This window comes from Astatotilapia calliptera, chromosome 13 (genome assembly GCF_900246225.1).
Source record: "Astatotilapia calliptera chromosome 13, fAstCal1.2, whole genome shotgun sequence".
NCBI lineage: Eukaryota > Metazoa > Chordata > Actinopteri > Cichliformes > Cichlidae > Astatotilapia > Astatotilapia calliptera.
The window spans coordinates 20,656,100-20,675,223 of record NC_039314.1 but is presented as its reverse complement, the minus strand read 5'-3'; the positions used below and the strand labels follow the sequence as shown (position 1 = coordinate 20,675,223).

General features: G+C 40.0%; 1 protein-coding gene across 2 annotated transcripts in view; it reads right to left on the bottom strand.

Annotated features, from left to right (window-relative positions):
- akt3a (v-akt murine thymoma viral oncogene homolog 3a) overlaps nucleotides 1–19,124 on the bottom strand; it is a 55,384-nt gene that overhangs the window by 23,846 nt on the left and 12,414 nt on the right. For both annotated transcript variants that reach the window (XM_026190100.1, XM_026190101.1), the window contains one exon: nucleotides 273–398. In XM_026190100.1, coding sequence (XP_026045885.1) covers nucleotides 273–398 — 126 coding nt within the window. The remainder of the gene's footprint in view (nucleotides 1–272; nucleotides 399–19,124) is intronic.

The following is a 19,124-nucleotide window of genomic DNA, read 5'->3' as shown; positions in this document are numbered from 1 at the left end:
TGCAGGTTCCTGGCTACTAGTCTTCCCATATACCCTGCTTACAGTTTAACATTTCAATATCTTTAAGGTGCTGACATGATCGGTCAACTGAATGTTGAGTCAAACAAAAAGATGTAATCTGCAGCTGCATCCCTCTGACAGAAATCTGTGGATCATCATTTTCTCACTTGCCTTTAATGTTCCTGTCTGTATACAGTGTAAAAATTCATGTACACAAAATTTTAGAGCACAGTGTCAAGAGTCTATAATGGCATATGTTGTAGGTAACATACTTGCTACTGAGAAGTTATTTAAGGGGTAGGGCAGGTCGGCATCCTGAGGTTTCTCTTTGTAGCCGATGAAAGAGCCGTCTGTCTTCAGCAGGAAGTACCGCGGTCGCCAGTTCTTTATGTATTCACCTGAAAAGAAAGATGAACACAAAAAGAAAGAAAATGTAGGAGTTAAATATCTTCAATAAATACTTGGTGCACACACAGGTAAATTCAGATCAGATTCAGAGGAAAGAGTGATGCTGATGGAATAGTTCATTCAGGGGTTGTGATGATTACTATAATCATCATGATATATGGACAGTCGCATTAACTGCAACAATAATAATGCTAAGGATTTTAAATACAGATTTTATTCCCTGGACAGTTAGGAGCCTGTCTGCTCAACTCTCATCTGTCCAAAAGATGTCACACACACACACACACTCTGCAGTGTTGCACAAACACACACTTACACACAGCATCTCTATGGCTCCCACAGCGCTTGCCAGATTCAGATCGGATTATCATGTAAAAAATGACAAAAACATGTTTACCAGCGCAGAACTCAAACTATCCATGCCAGAAACATCATCTGGCTGATACATGGGCAGGTGTTGAGGTGACGACCCCTCTACCAAATACTCACACGCGGACACACAACGCACACAAATCTACAAAAACCACTGGTCACTAGAAGACAAGAAAGAAGAGACAGATCAGATGAGACAAGATTACATCAGATAAGATTGCGTATCGAGAATAACCCTTCCTAGACTGCAGAGACAAATATAAACATCTGCTGAGCAGCTGGTGGCAGAGTTTTACCCAACTGGCTGGCACAGACTGACGCAAAGGTGGCACCACAGCTTTATCAGATGACCCGCTGCAGGATTACATGAGTGTCAAGCACTTCCACACCACAGAGGCGGATAACACTTACTGGAAAACAGCATGGATACACACATGGATTAAAGTGCACACGTGTGCAGATTCACACAAAGTTGGACGAGTAGAATGAGTGCACATACAGGGTGAGATGGAAGCTGTGTAAACGTCTCAGTTTGTCATTTTAAGCAGCTGAAACCTCAGCCCCTTTAAATAAACTAGCCAATGTTTGACACGTGCATACTTCGCACACTTTTAACACACCTTTTCCACATAATATGTGCAGAAATGCTCACAGCTGACATACAAAGCTCAGTAACAGTTTTGATCACCTTGTTTCAGCTAATTCGCTGGGAGAAGAGAACACGGAGAGCTTATATATGTGTGTGTGTTCTATTTGCGACATCCATTTAAAGCGGAAATGACAGCAGGCCGTGCTCGTTAACACATCGCAGAAAAACACCTGCTCCACTGAAGGAACCATGCGACTGCGGGCCCTGCCGGTACCTCTGGGCGCTGATGGTGGTAGAGGTGCATGTGTGTATTTGTGTGTGTGCGTGTGTGTGGCGCAGAGGGGAGTGATTGCAACTGATCTGAACCACCACACACAGACAGACAGACACATAAAATGTTTGTGGGTGCCAGTGCGTCATCAGGGCTACCAAATCACACCTCTCCTCTCCTCTTCTCTCCTAGTCTCTATTTTTCTCTTTTTCACAAATCCACCCACTCTCTCCTCCTTTCCTATTTCCTTCTCCTGTTCTTTCAGAAACAAAGCATATTCTTTGGATCACTTGCTACTGATAAACAGAGTGCTGCAAGAGGGGCTGAATGGGAGGGGTGGAGAGAGGCATAAGGAAGATGAAAGAAAAAATATTAAAGAAAGCATTCCAAAAAATATGGGGGGAGAGGGGGGTAGATTATAAACAAGCAAAAAAAAAAAACCCAGAATCTCTCATTATTCTGACCAAACAATAATAGATAATCGGGCATAAAAAAAGATAATAAATATTTAATGAGGTTCACAGTTAATCAATTCAGCATTTTGTTATACTGTGGGTTTTGGTTCCCTGAAGCAGGAATGAATGTTTCTTTCATTGCTACTTTGTGAATAAATGTAAGTGGAAAATCACTAGACTTTCTAAACAACGTGTGCTTTATAAAGTCCAGAAAAAATTATCTAAGGCAATAAAAGCCCTGTGATAAATACTGAAGGTTATAATGTTCAGTGCTTGTGGAGACCGTGTCTGGAAAACATTATGATGAGATATTCTCTTCTGTAGCTAAGATAAGCTCCTTTAGATTTGCATCAGAGAAAGTGTATTAATGCTCTATTTATTGAAAGTTTAATTGCGAGGTTAGATATCTTTATGATATTTTATGATTTAATCATTAGATATTAATCAGTAGACAGAAGTTAATGATTAATGATTGAAAAAAACTTAAAGTGAAACTAAGTAACTTAAAAGTGGATTAAGAAAGAGATGGATGGACTTTGAAAAGATGAAGATGAAGTAAAAATTAAACTAAATACAGATGTTCAGTGTTTTTAGAGATTGAAGATGTCATGATCCATCTTTATGGAAGCCAGAACGAGCCCACCCAAAGGTCCAATCCAATTGGATAGCTTTGCACAGTGTAAAAACTGAAGGAGGGTTTAGGATATCTATTTTTCAATGAAATGCACAGGAGCACCAATGCCAGAATTACTATACAGAAGAGAAAATGTCAGGAAAATTGTGTTTTTCATATAATGTATGTACAATATTTTGCAGGTGTCCTATTGGCCCGGCCATCCTGATAGTACTGCAGGCAGTGTAAAATCATCTGTGGTCCACAGCATAAAATGTTTGCAATAAAAACTAAACTCTACAGTACTACTGAAAATATTTAGTCCCTCTGTGCACATTTAGTATGTAATGTTGTTTTATTGCTGAAGCTAACCTAATGCAACCTTGTAGTAATGTTACTAAACTACTCAGCAAGCCTCCCAAGATTTCTGTATCAATAAAATATAATGCTCATATTTTAGATAAACCATTGTGTCAGTGATCTAAAAATACATTTTATTGGAGAGGTTTACGATTAAGTAAACAGGGTAATCATTTTTGGTTTTCATACCATGACATCTTAATATGGGTATCAAGAATCAAAATGACATTCCTACACATCACACAAACTGAGTTTGGCAGTGCACATGTAAATTATTATTGTGCAACTGTGTTCAGCTCTTATAGATATGCATCAGACATTAAAAATGAATGAATATAAGATCTATGGTGGAAAGTTGACAGAAATTAGCAGTTTTGGAGGTTTATCCGTTCCAGCTGTGAGCTCAGAAAGGAATGAAAATGGAAACTGATCATCTGGAAAAAAGAAACTCTGCTTAACTTCAAACTGGATTGAAAAAGAGATGGATTGACTGTCAAAAAGGATGAAGATAAAGAGAAAGTTAAACTGATAAAACTATTATAAACTGGCAGCGACGGCTGGCCTGCCGGTCCAAGTCCAGTCATTTCTATGAGTCAGTTTCTAGATGAGGTGTCCAACCAATGGAAGCCTGTGGTTGGCCACTTCATCCCTCAGCTGTCCAGTACAACTGAAAACATTTAAGCGATCCTTCTGGCCAGGCCTAGACAGCGTGTACGTGAGTGTGTGAGTCTGTGAGTGTGTTTTTCTGTGTGTACATGTCCACTGGGGGGGGGGGGAGGGGGCAGCCAGGGGTGGCACAGACGGAGAGAGAGGAGATGGACAGTTGTCCGCACACGCCGTTCCAAACAAACACAAGCACACGCGCATGCACATACACGCACACACAGACTAAAACAATTCTGCTCTGACCGATCCAATTCTCTGTATGATCCAATGCTGTTCTGTCAAGCTATCCCGTCTTGGCCCTGCCTGTAATGAGTCCAGCGAGCTCTCCCACTCTGGACAGCTTGTCTGGGGAGCCACATGTCTCTAGCTTGGACTGCTGGAGAAAACAGAACAGCCGGTCTCCTTCCCACACCATCTCTCTCGGACTCCTCACTTCAGTTTCATTTAGTTTTCTGCACAACTTTACTTTTCCCTTAAGGCCAATTAGTAAATACTACAGTACACAGTGCTTAAAACAACAGGAGTCTCTTGTTTCTTGTTAGAACGACAGGGTATCAGTAAAACAGGAGAACGTGGGAGATCTGAAGGATCGAAGGAACAGAAGATGTTTAGGAGAATAGGATACACCATTCTGAAGTGTATTCAAATTGCTTCAAAAAGACGACAAAATATAGACTTCAGCAGGAGATGTAAAGTGCTCTTTTCCATATAATTAGAAATGAGAGGTTGCATATTCATACATTCCTCTCTATTCCGTTTTCTGTAACTATTAGGAAAATATTAAATAAAAGTGTAACGCTGACTCACAAAGGTCAACATGACATAAAAATCAAGCTAGACTTTTTTAAAGTAATTTTTCCGACTTATAGGAGAAATAAATCTCGTTGGCACCTCCTCCAATTGCAGCTTGTGGATTTAGCAGAAAGAAGCAGAGATGAATCAGCTGTGACTGTGTCCGTTCCAAGCTTTCTGATTGGACAATTACAACAATGCGCTCGCTAACTGTCACTCAATTAGTGGACTGATTAACTATTCATTTCGGGGCGGAGGAAAAAAGAGGAGAGAATCAGTGAGGGAAATGCAGAGAGAATAAATGGGGAGACAGGTACAAATGACGAGGCTGAAATTCAGCCAGCAAAACAGGAATGAGACACACAAACTTGCACAAACTTCTTTAGTTTCTCCCCATCTCTTTGTTTCGCACTGACTCCTTAAGGACATCGGTATACCTCTGCTCTCCTGATTTAACCACATTTTAGCTGAGAACACGACAGACGAAAATCAGGAAAAGCTTTGATGACAATTAAATAAATAAGTCCATAACTATGTGAGCTCACCAGCCATTTGTTAATCAACCCAAACAGGGATTTAATTTAATGCTTTGGCCGAGGCTAGAGCTGATATGCAGATGGTGCAGAGACGGGGCTGTGTGACTGGCACTCTGGGAGCTGGAGAGGTGGTGGGTGGTGGTGTATAGAGGTAGGGAGAGGCGGGGATGAGGGTGGAGGGAAATTTCTGCCACGTTCCAGCACATACACAGCAGCTCACCAGCAGAAAGAAAAACGTCTGGCCACATAACACCACACACTCACTTCCATATAACAGGGTTTTCTTGCAATCAGATTTACTGCTGTTTTGTATTTTTTTAAATTCGTTTTTTCATGTATTTTATGCCTTGAATGTTTGCTTTCAATCCTAGTTAGTTTGTTAGTTTCCAGAGCAGATTTAGTTGAGCTTTTATTAGTCTTTTTATTTATTATTGTGACATTCCAGTTACTCAACATCTGCACCAGGACAATCTGCTGACAAAATGTGACCATAACAGCAAAGGCTAAAAATTAAAACTAAAGAATTTTCTCTGCATTTTTATTTTATTTTAGTTTTATCTATTATTTCTTTTAGTAAATCTTTTTTTTCCACATTTTTAAAAAAAAATTTTTTGATTTAGTGTTTAATAACATTGGTTGTAACAAAAAAAACAAAAGCAAATATGGTAACTGCTTTCCAACTGTCTTGGCTATTTTTGGTCATTTTATTAATCAGACTTCATTTACTAAACATGGATGTGAAAGGACGTGCATTAAAGCAAAAAATTATCATGTTTAAAAAGCATTGAAAAACCAAAATATTATGCAGTTGAGCTATAGTAGGTGGGCAGGAATTACTGTTTTTTAGGGGTTTAACGAACCATTGTGAAACAAAAGCAGAACACAGTCAAACTGGTAGGTGGGCTTTTAGCTGACCTCTTTATTGACAAAAGTCAACATACATCACAAGACATTGTGTGAAGGAGTTTTAATTTGCAAATCTAAAGCAGGTACAAAAGGCATTAACAGATCGTGTGGAGGACGAAGAGGTACACCTAACTGGTTTCTGATGTTAGGAAAGGTAACAGTGTAGTGACTGCACAGAGAGCACGGAGAATACGGCGAACTGGGAGAACTGTGCTGAAAGATGCTTCAATATGACTATATCTTTCTGAGAGTTTGTCCAGTATATGCAGCTGCACAAGACATTTACTGTCAGTCTCACTGGTTCAAAAGAGTGCAAAATTTTAGCATTATCTGGAGAGTCTACTCCATCAGCCATGTGAGCATTTATTAGGAAATATCTCTATGCGTGACCTCAACCCCAGCAATTCTAACTCCAGTCTGCTCAGACTTCTTAAGGCGAGTCCAGACTCTTCAAAGCCAATCTACTTAGTGTGCATTAGTCTCATTACCACATTACCAGCGTGTGCATGACTGCTTTAAATACAGTGAGAGCATAAAACTTATGCTACGTGCTCCCTGTAAAACTGAGATGGCATTTTTCCTGCTTGTGCTGTGTTTAAGCATTTAGTGCTAGAGTAATTGTAGAAGCTTATAGCGCTGTCTGTGGGGCGTTACTACACGGAGCCACAACAGTGTAATGATGAAGAGGATGTCATGGTGAAGAGTGAGGGGAAAACACTGAGCAAGATACTGAGTGAGAGTGAGACAAGGCTCAGTGTGTGTGTGGTTGAAGCTATGACAGTGACAGAAAGCTGGGACAGGGCAGGGCAGCCACAGGGTGACCAGATTGAGTGTAAACCCATGGGAGTATGTCCATCCCTTGGGGGCCAAGGAGATTTTACCCAGCCAGCTGCACACAGCCAGAGCCTCCTGGTAAGCTGTGCTGGGTGCACTTAGACACACACTCACACATGCATGCAGCATGCCCTGGTGCCCCTCTGCTCCCTCAGCTGGTACAGAAGGAGGTACACTCATGGACTCATGCACACACACATACACACTGGCAGCATACACATTCAATTGCAATACAAGGAATACAACATCTCTTTTGGGGAAACATTACTACAGAATTGAACCTTTTTTTTTTTCCTCGATTTATTTCTTCTGCTTAAAAAAAATACAATTCTTCTCTTTTTATGATATCCTCTCCTGCAGTACCACTACAGTCCAGTAGATGGTGGTGGCTCCCTGAAGCATGGTGGCCACTGCTGCTGTGCTGGAAAGTGACTGACAAACATGGCTCAGCCAAGATGCCGCTCATTCTAATCCCCCTAAGAGCACAGTTGTGAATGTGTGTGCTAGTGTGTGTGTGTGTGTGTGTGTGTGTGTGTGTGTGTGTGTGTGTGTGTGTGTGTGTGTGTGTGAGAACAGTATATATATAAGATGGCAGTTCCGTGTTTGTATGTCAATTGATGTCAGTTTGACCATTTCTCCAGTTCAGTCAGCTTCAATATGATATACATTTTAACGTCATAAGAAAAAAAGTGTCATATCATGATATCATTGCTATAGCAACAACATTTACATTCCCTAATGCACGAAACAATGAGACCAGTCCAGACATGTCCGACAGCCAGAGCCGCATGTCGCCCTCCAACGATAGTGGTAAAGGTGGAAACAACAAACTTGTTTTACCACAACCAAAACAAAATGCACACATCATACAATTCAACCAGGCTAGGAAGTAGGGCTGCCACAAACGATTATTTTGATAGTCGACTAGTCACCGATTATTTTGGCGATTAGTCGACTAATCAGATCATCATCCATTGGACGTAAAACGTACAGCTTATTGCACCAGCAGCATCTGCTCTTATATAACTATCATTAGCTTACAGCTTTAAGTGTTTAAGGTCTGTGCTAACTAAAAATAAAGACAGGATGATAGTTTATTAAATTTTAATGAAATTTGCAGATTGTTTCGGTGAAGTTTAATAAACTCCTTGCTATCTAAAATATAACAGCATCTCACACTTCTGATAATCAGCTGTCTGCTTGACGTTTATTCAGCTGTGTAAAAACTATAACTTTAATCTCAGCCAAACTGATTTACTCAGGAACAAATAAAATACTAAAAAAAAAAAAAAAAAAAAAAAAAGGCAAAACAATAACATTTTTAAGTTATCTAAGTGACTTATATATCACGTTTAACCTGAGGAGCGAAAGACGGCGGTGGGTTTGAAAACTATTTGCCGGGAGTCCGGTGCTCTCACGGCTCTAGTTAGCCTAGCCCCCGGCTAGCTATCGAGCTAGTGGGTAACAGACGTCTCCGAAAACGTCGGAGCGCTTTTGAAAATATGTGGTGTCTTGATAATAAACTGAGCAGATATTTGAGGTTTACACAGCTACATTCTCGCCTGAAAATATGTTAAACGTTTATTTTGTGACCCAGAAAGAATAATAAGAGTAATATTAAAACTAACTAGCTGCCGCCATTGTTGGAAACTGAGCTGGGCCGCGCTATGAATTCTGGGACACAGCTTCTTCTTCTTCGGGGTTTAACGGCAGCTGGCATCCTTGTACATGCAGTGCTGCCATCTTCTGTTTCAGTCCGTTATTACACTCTTAAATCCTGCTACTTATTTCTGCGTCTTTTGGATCTTACAAAGCTTCAAACGACGCGTCGACTATTAAATCAGTCGTCGACGATTTTGATAGTCGACGTAATCGTGACTAGTCGACTAATCGTGGCAGCCCTACTAGGAAGGCACGCAAGGGGATAAGCAGCAGGTGATGTATGGCCCAAAAGTAAACAAATATTCAATGGCTAGAGCACATGCTAGTTAGACTCCATTTAACAGGAAAACGGGAACAGCAAACAGTGGATGGAAATTACTGATGTGGTTAAATATTGTGCGGCCAAGTATATGGTGCCAACTCGTATGACAAAAAAGGAGTGCTTTAATAAGAGGCACCCAGGCTAAAACATCCCAAGCAGAAAATATTTTTGAATTTTAGTTTTATTATGTGACCGCATTGTGTAGGGTCTGTCACCCACCCCTACAGCAAATCTTTGCTTTGTAAAAGACAGAGAACAGATATGTAACGCACACAAAAATGCCCACAGAAGCTTATGAACTTTAGAATGTGTGAGGAGTTTTCTGACTTAATGGTGACATCCAAAGTGTTTTGCGATTCCCCATCTGTCCAGCTTTATGTTCTATGCTCTTCTGTTTTCAGAAATCAGTCCTGTGACGAGGTATTATTAGGGGCATGAGACACACCTGGGCCCAGAATGACCTCCTGTCCAGTAAATGAAGCCTGGTTCAGTACAAATTCTTCTCCTTACACATTACAGAGGCTTCTTTTTACAGTTTCAGCTACAAATAAAATACATCTCTACTTGAACCTGACTGGTGCTGACCTTTAGGGACTGGAGTACATAAAAAAATTAACTCATTTGACAGCAATTTACATTAACCTACCCATCAGATTTAATTGCTTATTAACTGAAGGTGCCAAAATACTGATCCAGGCAGTCCAAGCCCACTTTAACCCCTGCTCTCAAGATATTCTCGAGGCATTAAATTGATGTATGCCAATTACTGCAACTTGTGATAATGATATTTAAAGTTGATAACAGAAAAAACTCATGCTAAAAAATTTTTTAAGTAATTTAAATGCATTTTTCCGTCCTTAAAACTTTACGTGACTCAAAGGTAAGTTAAGTTTGAAATTTCTATCCATCCATCCATCCATTCGCTTCCGCTTATCCTTTTCAGGGTCGCGGGGGGCGCTGGAGCCTATCCCAGCTGTCATAGGGCGAGAGGCGGGGTACACCCTGAACAGGTCGCCAGTCTGTCGCAGTGTTGGTGTATTTCTATCCAAATACACCAATTTACTTTGAGGGGCTGTAAGTCAGAAAACTGTCATAGTTTGAAGGTACAAAACAAAAACAAACAAGTTAATACTAATATATCTGCAATAGGCCAACATCAGCCAAAAGCAGGAAATCAATACATAAGATGACCATTTTTTATTTATCAGAAAAATATACTATTTTTTGCAGACTTTCCCTAAAATTGTTACATTTTTTAAAATTCGTAGTTTGTTTGTCAATGTATAAGTAAGATTTAGATATGCAAGATATGCAAATATTGATGCTGATAGAATCATTAACCGGACAATCCAGGTTTAAATCTGTAAATTCTGTCAACAATATTCAAAACAGCTCAGTCAGATGGTCTGCCCCGCCAAAATACATTTTTATATATAACCATCCACCCCCACACGCACAACTACCCAGGCAGCATGTCACTGAAAACACGAAGACTGATGTGTTTGTATGTCTTCTCGCACATCAAGAAGGTAAAAATACAATCTGAGCTAACCAGAAAAAAAATCCTTTGCATTCAAACACCCGATAACATTAGGAATGACATGCTGCCTGTGTTCAGAAAGAGGTGGATCCAATGAGATTAGGAAAGGCACACACACAGCCAATAAGCAGGCTAATCATATTGTACTGATTGTTGGTATATTGCTCCTCTTTTTCTCTCCTTGAGGCATTGTGTGTTAGCACCCTGGATTTCTTTATTTTTGTATGACTGGCAATTACATTTAATGCAGTAATTAAATGCTGTACAGATATTTCTCATTTGCTTTTAATATAAATATAATTTAAATCTTTAGCAGGTCTAAATATATTTTTAAATTGTTTCAAAAAAGGCAATTTACTTCCCTCAACTATTACTTTCAGTTAGTTCATGCCTGAGAGGCCCTGTTTACAAATGAAAATCATCATAACAACACCAAAGTTATCAGTGGTTTCCTGATGACTAGTCTGGTTCTGCTGCAATACACTAATGTCCCTTCTTGACATTTCTCTGTTTATCTGGTTAAATGTTGAAAATGATGAAGCGGTTTAAGGTTTTAAAAAGCTAAGTTACAAAGATTTTACTTGTTAGTCTGGAGCAAAAGGAGGAACAAGCCAAGTCAACTTTACTTACAGAGCATTTTAAAAACAGCTAGCACTGACCAAAGTGCTGAACATAAAATATGAAAAAATGTAAATATGAATACTAAAAATAAAAATACAATAATAGTAAACAAAAAAACAATACCAGTATGGGCTCACAATTTTACAACGGGTTGCATTCCCCCCATTCAGTATTTGCTATATTCATACTGTGCATTAACACTTAGAAGTGCATAGCTTTGAGGGTCCCCATTTAAATCTGACATTCATATTCAAATTATTATCCTGTTTCTTTGCCTCATTGGATATAAAACTATCCAATCAGGGGAACAAAGTAACACAACTGGACCAATCATTCAGTGAGAATAGCTTGCCATCAGAAATAGAAGGGGAGGGTCAGGAGATAGACACAGCTGTCTAACTATTGCCCACAACAGACTCAAGGGGGGTGTGGATGTGCGTGTGTGTGTGCGTGTGTGCGTGTGGTGGTGAAGCCCAACCCTGTCCAGTTAAGCAGTGGTGAACAGGTGCAAAGCTTTGTGCATGGATGTGTGTGTGTGTAAATCACCATTATTCCAGAGTGGCTGGCCCTGTATTATTAATTCAGAAATACTAGGCTGGGGCTAAGGGCGGCAGCTGGCATTATGTGTGCATGTGAGTGTTTGTGTGGCCAACATAAGACCCCCTCCCTGATCATTTGTGAAGCCCCTATACTCTTCTAGATCAACAGAGAAGCACTGTGCCGTTTGTCTCCTTGAATGCCTGTAAACTTTATACACACCACCACACATACACACTACTCTGCAACCACAAATACACACTCATGCACGCATACACACTAGAGCACAATAGCTCAGCCCCACAGGCAAGAGTAAACAATCAAGTACTATACCCCAAGTATTGTCAAGAGCACCGCCTCCCCTGCACCAGTACTGCCCCCAACACACACCAGCCCAGCCGCGCCTCATTCAAAGGGTCCATTCATGTGCTGCACTGAAGGGCCGACAGTAAGTGCTCTCCACCTCACTAACTGCTGCTCTCTGCTCTCCTCTCCGTCCTGCCTGTTTACCTGTCTGTCTCTCCACCTGCCTTAGTGTGTGCCCATCTGTCTATTACGGTGAATTCACTGTGGGCATATTTAGCACAGCTCATTCACACACTTTTTATTATTTTCTCACTAAACTTTGTTCTTGCAACTCAGAAATTGCGATGCCAACAAATAACCAGAGAAAAGAGACTTTATTTAGTTTTTTATGTGATGAAGTACATAAGTAATATAGTTGTTTACATCTGAATTCAAGGATAATGGATATAGAGGGATGTGACAGACTGCAGTTCATAAAGCTTTTAAAATGTAACACTTATTCAATTCCCCTCACAATTACTCACTCCTCGTCGTCTGAACGAAAATCATATTTGTTTTGGTTCACCTGCAACTAAAACTTCCCGATGTCTCATAAAGACACCACAACTCAGTTCAATAAAAGACTTGAGCGTAAGCCTTAAAAAAATATTTTCAGGGTCTTGTGGAAACAGTGGCGCCCCAGTTGTGCCCACAACAAGAGACTTGTGCTTTCACAGGTAAGGGTGAAAGCAAAGTAAAGCTGTCTATAATTCTGTTAGAGACAAAAAGCACAAGACCTCAGATACCAGAATGAGCTTCCATTGGTAGGGGCTCACCCTAAGTTCTGCTCATGACAATGGCAAGAATAAACTAGGCGTCTAGTTTTGGTTGGACATGGTTTGGGCATCTCCAACCAGATGTAGACCCCTAGGCAGGCCAAGGATGCTGAAGAAATTACTTCACCTCTGCATTCCCATCCTCGGGAGGTCTGGGCATCTCTCCTTAGACTGCTGACCCCATGACTCAACCTGGTTGATCAATGAATGGATGCCTGGATGGATGGATTGCTTATTTAAAATTTGGCAGTGTAAATTCAGGAAGTATTACAGACTTTGGGGAAACGAATCACAGTGTGATTGCAATTAGTGACCGCTTGCCTGTCTGTAACACCTTGAGGTGGCAGACAGTATATCACTTTAACTACAGCAAACACTTTTCTCTCTGTCCCTGGGAGCTGGTGCTTGTCATTTTGTAACGCCTTTCTGTCTAAGAGGCTGTTTTTGACAACTTGTCCACCTCAGCTGGCCAGCATCAGGCACTTAGGCCTCTCACACAGTTAAAAAGAAACAAAGATGGCTATATGTGTGTCATCTATACTGTAATCAGTTTTAGCCAATTACTAATGAAAATTAATCCTTTAATTTTCATTTAACTCAAAACATTCATATTAAGTATTAAATCTGCTACTTGCACTTCCTGAAAATTACAAACAAGATTAAAAAATACATATGCCAGACTAAAATCAAACCAAAGTTTTCACACGCAGTTATGTTAAAATTCATTCACTACAATGGGGAAAAGTTCCCAGTCAGTAACAGCTAACTACTGTAATTGCAAAAGAAAAAGCTTCCAAACAAGTGATCAATCAAAAAGTGAAGGGAACAAATCATTATATATGTCACTCTCCTAACAGTAAAGAGGAAATGATAGATGACTTAAGTATAGAAAAACTCCAATATACAGACAAAGAACACCAGCTAACAAGCAGTACGATTTATCTGACTTTAAAATATTTCTTGAGGTTTATAGTTGCACCAACTTGTTCAACTGTTTGCTCTCCGTGTCAAATGGCTCATCTGTTTCTCCACAGAGTATTTCACCAACAAAGACATACGCCCAGTGAAACAAAACGTTGGTGAAGGGAGATAAAATCGCATTTTTGGTTAAATACTTAAGAATATTTGTGAACTTGCCAGTCTAGTCCTGCAAACTACTTAATAAGCAGGCAATGTCCCAGGCCTATTCCAGCTCAAAATATTTTGTGGAAACACTCAAACCACGGAGCAATATCTGAATATGGCAGATGTTCGTCATCTTTTCTTCTCAGTTCTCCCCCTCCACCTCCTCTCATACAGCAGTCTGCTGTTGAACCTCATGTTCCAGCCGCTATGCTGTGAGACATCTGCACCTCACTCACTGTTTCTTTCTTTCCTTTCTGTCTCATCTTTCCTGTCTATGCAAACACACACACACACACACACACACACACACACACACACACACACACACACACACACAGACAGACAGAATTCTTTGCTTGATGACAGATGGCAAGTCAACAATTGTACAGCGTCACTCTCTCAAAACACAGACACACACACCACATGTACACACAAACACAGAAACAAACACCACCTCCTTGTCCTCCTGTCCCTTTGTGTCCAATCCCTTGTCAAATGCCTTGATTTGTTTCTTACAGCTGAGAGTATGCATTAGTCTGTGTGTGTGTGTGTGTGTGTTTCTTTACCTTGGTATATTAAGCAGTAGTTTAATGAGAGCATGGTGAAGAGCGGGTCCCAGCCAGTGGACCATATGGGGGCCATTTAGCCCCCTCAGAACATTGAGCCAAGCCTTGCTGACATGATTACCACTGCTGTCCACTGCTCTACACTAGTGTCAGATTGGGAATGGGGAATTTTATCATGGACAGCTAATTAATGACTGGAGATTGGCAACCATAGATGGAGGAGTCTGAGGGAGGATGAAAAAATGTTGTCACTGTTTGGTGTCGTCTTCTTCTGTTTTTAGTCAGGCCAAATAACCAAGATTCTGTGAAACATGTGTATACCAATAAGAAAAATGCATGCAAACAAACATGTACACGTGCAGTAAAAAAAAAAAACATGGTCACATTTTATGCATTTTCTCTGGTCTGCATGCACTGTACACCTTTATACCTTTATTAATGCATGTATTTATTCATGTGTGACATTTTCAGCGTGTCTGTGTGGCACAGCAGGCTGAAGCTAGTGGCTCTGTTAATCCCGTCAGGGACAGATTACAGGTGGGAAGTTATAAATAGACTGACTGACCCTTTAACCATGATCACTGTAACATCAACATGCAGCTCAACTATTAAGTCACCAACCCAATAGCCATCAGTCAGATTCAGAAATGCTGAATAAAAATTTTAAAAAGGGGCTCCAATAACCACAAAAACCTCTTTCCTGGCTTCTGTAACAGACGATGCTCTGTGGAGCTCATGCTCGGACTTAAAAATGAGGCAACAAAGAGCTCTGTGCTACAAATTGAAGAGAAATGCATCAAGGATGCTGTCCAGTTGCTTTGAGCAAACAGATGTACACCACTGTCGACCATTTTGGTTCTGCTGAAAACACCTTTGTTGTGTTATACACCTGATTTATTCTTGCTGCACCCAAATCAACTGCAACATCCATTTTTCCCCAAACAGGGGATAAAGCATTTCTTAATTCATCCTTATCTTATTTGAAACTTCAGCATGTGAAAAAAAAAATCATACAAGAATAAAATCATCACAGAGAAAAAACTGGGCACCAAAAACAGTTTCTAGGGAAATTTTCAGCATGGACATACTAAATAATACACACACTGTTACTGGAGCAGTAATCATTTTGTCAGCTGTGGTAAGCAACAGCCTGGCTAGTGTCGTCCTGTTGTCAGTGTGAAAAGCAGTTCTAAGACATACGATCAGACTGTGCTGTTCTATTATTTAAAAAGGCACAAACAGACAGTATATCTGATTATCTGTAGTACTCGATACTGGAGAGAAAAACTAGTTTGAAATGGAGCTGTACAAGGTCTCATTACAGGGTTTTATTAAATACAGTAGACTATTATTTTTCAGAAGTTTTAATATCATATCAAGCTATGGATTAAAATTTTGTCAAAACTGGAAAAGAAAAAAAAAAATGGCCACATAAAAAGCCAAAACAGTCTCACTCTGGGGTAATACTTCTGTCAGCTACTGTAACACTTACATTAGCTGCTAGCGACTAGGAACTAATCTGTTGGCCCAAATCAGCCAAACCAACCCCCACTGTAACCTGCCTTCTCTAATCAACCCAAAGCCTGCTCCCACCAGCTCTCAATAACCTCAAGATGTTAAACCACACACTACCCTATTAGTCTAATCTGTGTTAGCACATTTAAACATAGATTCTGGTTTCCACTTAAACTCAAATTGCTTTGTCAAGTGAGGACAGTGCAGCTGCTGTCAACAGATCTTATTAAACTAAAGACACATCTCCAGGCTCCCTTTGGAACAAGGGAAAATACTTGTGGAGGAACCTGAGGCGTGTAGGAAATCTAGGATACATAAAGGTTTTTTCCCTTAAAAAAACATTGTCTGGGCTAAATTTGAAAAACGAAGCAAGCATTGGCAACAATATTCAACAATAGCCTTACTGGTGCAAGTGGCATAAACCATGTTGTTAAAGAAATCCATCATATAACATCTGTTAGTTGTTGGATTTGTGTTGCGTGACCATGAAAATGTCTAACAAGCTTGAGTCACATTCTTATATATACACAGTAGCACCTTTATATAAATGAATTATTAATTTATATATGTATTAAATTCTAACATTGATAACAAACTGTATAATTTGTTTAATTATTAGCAGCAGATGACAGACAATATGTTTAGCTGAGGGTGCTTCTGATCACACTTATTACTAATCAAGTGAAAGGAGTGATAATGTATAGCATGTAAGCAGGGTGCATTAAGCAAAATTTGGATTCTGACAATGATTTTCAGAGTAGTGATAAATAATAACTAACAATAACCTTGTGAAGTGTACATGTGTGAATATATGTGCATCCACCCACAGTGTGATCAAATGTTTGAGGTCAGCATATTGATGATCCTGAGCTGCAAACTAATCCCATTATTCAACCTCTCCTCCTTTACTCCCCGCTCACTTCCTCTGTCCAAGCTGTTCATCTGCAGTGATCAGCACTCCATTCATTGATTCACTCATTCATTTATCCAAGACTGCCTAACTCTACATTAATTCATTCACACACCCATCCATTACTCCAGGAGTGTCCTTGTGCATGGCTTTTATAGGGATGCTTCAGCCGATCTTACTGAGCTGACAGTTATATTGCTTCAGGCCATTGAGCTCACAACTCGCAAAATTTATCCGTGGTTATGCTGAGGCAGTGTAACGCTAACACAGACATAATCCAAAAACCAAAAAACATATATTCCAGCTAAACACAAAGTTATCTGTGTATGTTATCCATCTACATTTTGTGTCCACACGTGCTAGCTGCAGGTCTTTTTAGTTCACAAGTTGGCTTCCTCTGTTCCATATTGGCTCTACCTGTCACAAACTGTCTCTCTGCTGTTCGTCTGTAGGCTCTGCAGACTAGTCTGTCTGCACTGTGCTGTCAGTCTGTCTGACTGCCTGGCTGTCTGCCATTCTCTGCAGTGTAGAGTGAGTCATTCTCAGGACAATGGAGACAGTTTGTAAAGCCACACTGGAGCGTACACTTCCTCCGGATGTGCAAGAGGATGCCATTCATAACAAAGCCTTCACTGTCTGTGTGTCTACTATTGGCCTGTAGAATAAGTTTGAGAAAAAGAGGGGATGAATAATGGTACATGGAAATGAGAGAGAAGAGAAGAGAAGAGAAGAGAAGAGAAGAGAAGAGAAGAGAAGAGAAGAGAAGAGAAGAGAAGAGAAGAGAAGAGAAGAGAAGAGAAGAGAAGAGAGAAAGGCGACACAGCAGACAGTAGCAGAGGCAGCGGCTGGTGATTGATATCAGAGATCTGGCACTGCCACCTGATCCAGCCAGCCTCCCTCCAGCATCACTGAACTCACTGAACTCACTGAGCCAAGATGGCTGCCTCACTGCACTGCACCCAATGAACCCCACAGCAGCCCAATGTATACAGTATAGCACGTACAGTTCCCAGAGGGATTAATTTTAAGAGACTGTACAAGAGGAAAGAGTGCAGAAAGGACAGGTGTGCTGTTCCTTATTGCAGCTCAGTGTCTCATAAGAGAGTGGTGAGATGCAGACAGGTTGCGTGAAAAGCCTAATGTGAAACTGCACAAGGACAAGTATGTACAACATCCCCTTGATTCTATCAACAAAGAATTATTGATCCTGACCACTTCATAGCACGTCTGTAACAAGACACACTCCACTTTGACATAGTTTAGAGATCAGTAGCTTTGAGGAAAGCCACTTCACTGGGGACAGATAAATGGATTTTCATAAAGAGACACATTGAATATCTAATGCAGCTACTTCCTGGGTTCCGTATTATGTCATTTCCAAACAAACGATGGAAAGATACAGGCAACGTGAGCAGCATGAGCAGAGCTAAAGATACAAATGAAGTTATGAAGAACAAACATTTTTGTGAATGTGTAGGATGCTGCAATGTAATTTAATTGCTGCAATGTAATTCAATTCCTTTTATAATATAATATCATAACCAATACACAATCGAGACCATATGTCCGAGCCTGTAGCCTCGTTTGACCTCTTGATTTTTCCCTCCATTATGCAGTCAAAGAAATCAATAATTTCCACTACAAAATTATTGAACTCAGAGAGGAAGAACAAAGAGAAGTGTTCCTTCCTGTGGTGATGATTCATATATTATTAAGATGACTGCATTCGAGAAAACATGGATGTGTATTTGTAGTATAATTTCTAGTTTCTTACAGCTTATGGGAATAGAAGTGATATGCAAAGAGGTATTTGAACTGAACTAGCCTGATGCCCTTTTTATATTTTTAATTCCTAGCAGAAATACAAGATTTATACTTTTAAATGAAGCTGAGTGAAATTTAAAGAAGGAAACATATTGTTTGCAAAAATTGCAGCATATATTTGCAGTATATTGTGTTTCCCTTCTGACTTCAACAGTAAGTTTTCATAGCATTTTCTTTAAACATTTTTTTCTAAATGCATCTATATTCTTTAAGTTTCATGTAAAAATAAATCTAAGTTGTTTGAAAAAAAAAACCTGTATCGCTCCTCTATCTCTTGGGAGATAAATAATGATCAAACAAGTCTGCAAGAAGCCTAACTCTACTTTGATATAGTTTTGAGATTATTAGCTTTACGGAAGAGCACTTCACATGGGACAAAGTGTCAAAGAAAAGACAATGCTTTTCACCCTGTCCTCTCTCCTCCAGTGTTTCTCCTCCCTCCTAGCCATCTGTTGTGCTGACTGCTGTGTGGGTTGATGCTGATGGAGGTAACATTATCCACAACTACTGTGTGACCTCTGTGGCCTCATATAGGTTGTCAGAAAGTAAAGTCCCAGCTTTGGCAGAAAAGAAGACAGG